The 6,698-nt window shown below is 41.9% G+C and overlaps 1 protein-coding gene across 2 annotated transcripts; it reads right to left on the bottom strand.

Annotated features, from left to right (window-relative positions):
- Positions 1 to 1,018: 1,018 nt before the first annotated feature.
- Positions 1,019 to 5,832, bottom strand: LOC132702478 (uncharacterized). 2 transcript variants are annotated; one of them, XM_060671109.1, is made up of 4 exons: positions 5,323 to 5,831; positions 5,022 to 5,265; positions 4,502 to 4,969; positions 1,019 to 4,447 (listed from the first exon to the last, which is right to left on the bottom strand). In XM_060671109.1, exons 2-4 carry the CDS (start codon positions 5,254 to 5,256, stop codon positions 1,254 to 1,256), a joined length of 3,897 nt encoding a protein of 1,298 aa, XP_060527092.1. In that variant the 5' UTR covers positions 5,257 to 5,265; positions 5,323 to 5,831; the 3' UTR covers positions 1,019 to 1,253. The 2 variants fall into 2 exon arrangements, with proteins under 2 accessions (XP_060527092.1, XP_060527091.1); XM_060671108.1 differs by having other exon boundaries at positions 1,019 to 4,969; positions 5,323 to 5,832.
- Between the last annotated feature and the right edge of the window lie 866 nt (positions 5,833 to 6,698).

Genomic DNA, 6,698 nt, shown 5'->3' with positions numbered 1-6,698 from the left:
GTTGCAATAATGTAGAACTTATATATATATATATATATATATATATATATATATATATATATATATATATATATATATATATATATATATATATATTCTCACGTATTGATTCACGGATGGAAAAATGTGATGACACTATATTCCGGGATATCATCTGTTCGCTCGTTGAACTCCGACTGGAATCCTGCATCCGACTGGAATCCTGCAAATCTTGCATCCGACTGGAATCCTGCAGACGTTTCGCCAAAATCTCACTTGGCATCTTCAATGCTCGCGCTCCAGTGTTCGAAGTGTTTTCGGAGCGCGAGCATTGAAGATGCCAAGTGAGATTTTGGCGAAACGTCTGCAGGATTCCAGTCGGATGCAAGATTTGCAGGATTCCAGTCGGATGCAGGATTCCAGTCGGAGTTCAACGAGCGAACGGATGATATCCCGGAATATAGTGTCATCATATATATATATATATATATATATATATATATATATATATATATATATATATATATATATATATATATATATTCTCACAGTAGTAATTATTCGCGACTTGACCATCCCCCGTCCCCCGGGGGAGATTTTGTGATTGCAAATTTACAGATTCCCAAGCAACCGAAAAAAAAAAATAAAAATAGTTTGACCATTCTACGAGAGATGTCGCCACCCATTAAGAGCTCAGGTTTCGATCGCCAGATGTCACCCTGAATGGGGGGTAGGGGGTAGTTTTCGCGTTAGTGCCTTTTTGGCAATTTCGCCCCGCTAGGGGTAGTTTTTGCGTTAGTGCCTTTTTGTATTGACGTATTTTTGCGCGAGGTGAAAAAAGCGACCGGTGTGTCGCGCGCGGTCGGGGGATTCGAACCTCGAACCCCGCGCGCTACGTTAGTCGAGCCTAGCCGAGCCTAGCCGACGACGATTTCGCGGCGGCGGCGACGATAAGAGAATTCAACTAATAAAAGGTCGTCGAGGTCGCTTAAAATATAATAATTTATTGACAACATTTTTTTTTTTGCGGATTAAATAAAATGCAACAGGGAAAAAGACGTTTAATGACACTAATATCGAACAAATTGTTTTATTAATCATATACAAAACCCCATCAGGATAGACACATATTAATAAATATATTCGAACGATATGCATATATAAATAGCATATATGGACATAAATAGATACATAAATTAAACACAAATATAAACTACAATCATCTAAAGGAATCGTAACATATTAGTTTGCCAAAAGAAATATCTGGTGGTCGATCAATCAGTGATTTTCCCGCTGTCCTTTGAACCAACTAAATTTCGATGGCCCCAAGCTAGCGTGTACTCTGAGCCGGGTATAAGATGTCGTTTGTCATCCGCGTAAGACAACGCCACCTTATTTTTCAGTTCGACGTACATATCATGTAAATGTGAGCGAAACGAAGACATTTGGCGCAAGATTAGCGTGCCTTCCTCGTGGACAGCGCGCTTATAGTCGTCGAGACTAAGTTCGCGCTGGCTGACCGAGTCAGCAACGCCCTTGGCCTTTTTGGTCAACTCGTTGCCGTCCACATTTACGCAATAAGCTTTCGCTCCCGTACCCAAGAATTCCCACAACGGCCGTCCTGCGTACTCGTCCTTCATTTTACCAAGAACGGACTTGTTTACAGGAATGCCGTGTTGGTTGTTCTCCGAGTAATTAGAAGTATCGAATTTGTCCAAATTTTCTTTCATATCTTCGTAGAAATTTTCGCAAAAAATTTGGACAACGAGGCTGTCGGTATCGGTGTAGAGTAAGACGGCTTTGTCGCCGTACTTAGCCTTTAGATAGCCGTAAAAAAAGTCGTATATGAGAGTCTTGGATATGTCCAAAATGCAAAATCCGGCGTAAATAGGCTTATCATATACGACTTTAGTCCTTTCCATCTGGAGAGCTACTAGATTTTCGCTAAATATGGCGACATTTTTAAAATTAGGTCTCGCGATTAACGCTTCTGCCCCCAACCTTTTCCCAATATTTTCCCAATGGGAAACGAGCCGCACGTCCACCCTTTTGTCCACATTTTCCATCGGTTTTCCAAACACAGCGTTATTCATAAGTTTGAAAAAATCTTTTTCAAACTTATTTTTAGCTGTATTACGCATCGCCGTATTCAAGTCTATGTATTGTTTTAGCCAGGGAGATTGATCGAAAACAAGAACGCGATGGATGCGAACAAGCTTTAAACCGTTGCTTAAAGCCTGTTGCAGATTCCTATAATGCAATACATAATTACGTTTATTGTTTAAATTTGGAATAAGTTTTCTCATTTTGGTTTTCCCGATTGGCGAAACGATGGATTCCGGGCAAAAAGGCAGTTCGTTGTGTGCGTCATGCAGCACTTCCGGATAGTCCAAATCTACTTCGAAAATATAGCCCCTAGGTGAATCGTTGGGGATACGCGTAATATCTAAATTTTGAATTTTGCCCTCCTCCAACCACTCAAAGTTTCCCGTTGGGAGGTATTGTGACATGGCCGCCCCGTATAAATTGGTAGCGTACATGACGTAAGAAATAGGTTTGGAAGGGTCGTAATTAGGTAAAAATTTATTATTAGCCGCGGCCTTTCTCACACTACACTGACTGACTCCTCCGCGGATACCGTACTTCAAGAAGTGTATCATGTCCACGTCGGTCAACAGGTCCAGTTCGACCTTTGTCGCCTTCAGGGCGCTCGTCCATGATAGGCCCGGTGTCGTATAAAACTGACTCGGGTCCAGACCGTACGTTTTCAGACACACCTCTCTGAAGTTTTCAAAAATATCGGCTAAAAGTAAAACGTCGGATTTTAAATAAATATCTGAATATTCGCCTAAAGTTTTACATTTGAACAAATTCCACACAGTCCAGGCACGCTTGTAATCCTCCCTGGTTATGTTGCTCTTTCGCATGGAGTCATAAAAGTCCTCGTGCGATGGCAGTTTGGTTTCGTCTAATTTTGAAAAAGAATCTAGATACGTATATGGAAAAACGCCCTTCTGTCGAATAAGTTGAAATTCTTGTTCATTTTTAAAAATTTTTTTGACTTCCCGACACTGACTATCGTTCAATTTTCGACTCAATCTGTCCAAACTGGATGCCATAAATCGAAATGAATCTAAAAATCGGAGTTTTAAAAATACCCTTTTCCCTTTGCCTCCTTTCTCCGACTCAATGTTATCGACTAGGACATGTTTCGTAAAGGAAATGTAACGTTCCTTGTTTTGGGCGATGACATCGATCTTTTCCCCTTCTTCAGCCATAACTTTTACAAATAAATGACTGTCGAAACCTAAATGGTGAAAAAAGACAGGGATGTGCCGCGGAACTTTGAAATTCAAGTTGCAAGTGAAGTGAGCCGCACCTCGAAATTCGCCAGTCATATGACAATGATCCCTTACTTTTTCGTCCTCTGCATTAAATGGCTTCTCGCAAATGTGACAAGCCACAGCGTTTCGAAAGCCGGTCTCTTGTTCAAACGATAGAGTGGTCATGGGCACGGAAGTTTTCATGAACTTGTTGTAGAGCGCTTTGCAGTCGCTCTCCAACCATTCAATGAAAATTTTGTGTGCGCCCCGACCTCTGTACTGTTTAAAAGTAGACTGGGAATCGTCAAAGTCACATTTGACATAGTAGGCGAAAGAGTAAGGCTCGTGAATATGAGTTTTGACGGTAAACGATTTGTCGGGATTCGGTTCGCCTTCCACCTGTAAAGGAGTCATGACTGTTTCAAAGTCCGCGTACACAACAAAAGGAACTTTTAATTTCTTTTCAAATTCTTCAAATTTCAGCTTATTCGCGGGAACATCTTTACCGTATTTATCCTTGCGCAATTCGGTGGTCGGAAGTTTGATGGAAATGTGAGTGCAGTCGTGTTCTTTATGACGCTTTAGTTTTTCTTCGTTATAAAAATAAACCAAACACCCATCGCATAAAAACTTTGTAGAGGACCTTTTAGTTAATTGTTTTGAAACCAACCGAGACATACTTCTTATTAAACAATAATGATTTTCTCCATAGTCATTACTAATTAATAATAGGTTTACATGTCTCTCTTTACGAGATTCAGTAAAATGCAAAGGACCAACGACCTCAACATCATTACGGACTTTGTTATAGACTCTCTCGAGGCCATAGACATTGACCGAAATTTCATTAAGTCGTTCAAAAGTGGATATGTCCTTAAGTTTAACGGGAAAATCGATACCTGTAAAATCCAGCTCGTTCTGAAATTCTACATAGTTACTGACCCTGTTAGCGTTATTTGTCCAGTGAATTGGGTGAAGAGCAGCCAAGATCGACCACATAAAGCATTTTTCGTCCGTATTTTGCAAGTTCAAAACAGCTTTTTTGGCTTCGATTTCCTTGGGCAGGTTAACATAGGACGACGCCCTTAGGGGATTGTACTTGTTAATCCCTATTTCTAAATGGAGAAGTTCCTCCAACGCCCAGCCTGTAAAAAAGAGAAAGAAATTAGTTCGGAAATATACATTTTTATGAATCATACCGCTGTCCCTTTCCTGAAACTCGGACGCTTTGGTAGCCAAGATGTCGACGAACTGGACGTATAGCTCCTCCAGATCGGTGTTTCCGCTCACCAGCCGATATTTGGTATTGAAGGACTTGACCTCCTCTTGTTCCTTCGTCTGCAAGAGGAAGTTTCCGAATAGCTCCATACCGACTTTTACGTTGCCGTAGCGTCGGACGTTCGACTCTACCAACGTAAGGATTTTGGACCTAAGGTGGTCCAAGAAGCCCTTAACGTCGGTAGGGTTAACGGTGGACGCCAGACGGTATGTAACTATGCGGTTACGGAAGGAGGTCTGTATCATTTCTACTCCTGGCTCCTGCACCACGCTGCATTTTTGGCGGTGAGCCAAAGTACGCAAGTGTCCTTGCCATCTCATTGCAGGAATGGTCAAGTTACACTGCGTACAATGGCGCGTGGATGATGGTGATGATGATGATGTCGAAGCTATAAAATACAATATGAGAATTGTTTGGGATATAAAATCAAAAATCCTTACCTTCCGGTAGGTCAAGTCTCGGGCGCTTGGGTTCGTCTGCAGCAATAGGGGCGGCGGCGGGTCTTTTCGCCTTGGGAACCTCATGCTTCTCGCGTTTATGGCGTCGGAGAGCCCCCTCGGATTTGTATATCCCGCCGCAAACGTCACAAATTTGTACTGCTGCGCGACAGTCCCCGTGCCTCGCCAGGTGGTCTTTACGGCTGAACGAGCGGTTGCAATATTCGCAGGTGAACATTTTTATTTGCTGCGAGGAATAGGCGTCTCACTCTCCAACTGTTCCAGATCTCTACTTGACACTTACCTTTTTTAAGTGGTGAAACACAAACAAAAATCCAAAGAATGAAGTCTCACTATGGCGGCGGTCACTTGTTAATTAAGCCAATTTTTCTGGGGTAATGAATTTAAAATTACATTCGAGAACGTTCCTTCAGAATAATTAAGATTTGTGTTGGCGAGAATTGCGCAATATAACGCAACCCGCTGATAAAATTGGTCGTAGTTAGCGACCTAACCTAACCAAACCGTCGTCGTATGGGGCCGCTTCGCTTCGAAACTCGACCGTTGGTCGCGGCGTGAATGTAAATTGCAGCGCGATTGTGTGCGATGACTCAGGCGTACCGCCGCCGTCGCGTTTGACAACTGGCTGATATCATTGCCCGCCGCGTCGCCGGTGTGCGGCAGCGGATGCATGACATCATCGCTTTGCGAAATGTTTAAACTAAACTTTGGCGGGTGAGATCATCGCGTCGCCTGCCTTCGCCGCAAAAAAAAAATGTTTTAAACGAGACTTTCATATTAGACCGCTTAGGAACGGCATACGTGTTTTCCTGCGACACAAGAAATGGTTTAATCGAAACGTTTGATATCCTTACCGCATGCGTTTCCTTCGACATCGAGTTTATCGTCGCATTTCCTTCGACGCGAACAAAAACGCAAAAAAAAAATCTCACTCCGTAATTTCATTTTGTCAGTATGTTATACTTTGCGTCACCAAAAATAATTGTTCGATCGCAATGCGAAATAAACATTCCTGTTTAAAGAAGCAAAATGGTCCATATCTGTGTCGGACCTGTAGAAACCTGTTCCGTAGAGGTTTTGGGTCTGTTTAAGGCTGTCCTAGACCTGTTCGAGAGCTGTTCCATAGATATTTTAGACCTAATTTAAATCTGACCAAAAGCGTCCTGGCTAACATTTGAAATAAAATAAAAATATTTTAACGCGATTTTATTTTTATATCAAAATACAGTTACTGAATATTTTTTCGTTTTTATACAATATGTCCTGGAGCCAAATTTTGGAAATATCCGATTTTTGCTTTGTATTCTTCCGCACGTAAGCGCAGTATTTGGAGATCGGCCTGAACAACTGCTATCTGAGTTTCGAGCTGCTGGATACCTTCTTCACATTGCATCAGCTGATTTTCCAAATTGTTTTTCAAATTGAACGCCTCACAAACTATCCCTTTTTCGTTGTCATCTTTGAACGCCTCGAACCATTCTCCTTGTGCTTGCGGTAGAGATTCAATTTTTATTTTCTTAACTCGTGAATTTGCAGCAGTACGCTTACGTTTTGGAATATCTGTTGGTGGCTGCGAAGGCGGTGGACCCATCAAACCATTCTCTTGCAATAAATTTAAAAAATTATCCGGCAACACAATTTGTTCCATGTCTGTCTCGG

This window comes from Cylas formicarius, unplaced genomic scaffold, assembly GCF_029955315.1.
Source record: "Cylas formicarius isolate icCylForm1 unplaced genomic scaffold, icCylForm1.1 PGA_scaffold_5__7_contigs__length_24384050, whole genome shotgun sequence".
NCBI lineage: Eukaryota > Metazoa > Arthropoda > Insecta > Coleoptera > Brentidae > Cylas > Cylas formicarius.
The sequence above is the reverse complement of the archived record's forward strand: the minus strand, read 5'-3'. Positions and strand labels throughout refer to the sequence as shown.

Bases quoted from the DNA above. Each gene is read 5' to 3' on its own strand.
- LOC132702478 (XM_060671108.1), bottom strand. From the start codon at position 5,256: ATGTTCACCTGCGAATATTGCAACCGCTCGTTCAGCCGTAAAGACCAC. The intron at 4,970-5,021 runs GTAAGGATTTTT...TGTATTTTATAG, and splicing joins GAGACTTGACCTACCGGAAG to CTTCGACATCATCATCATCA.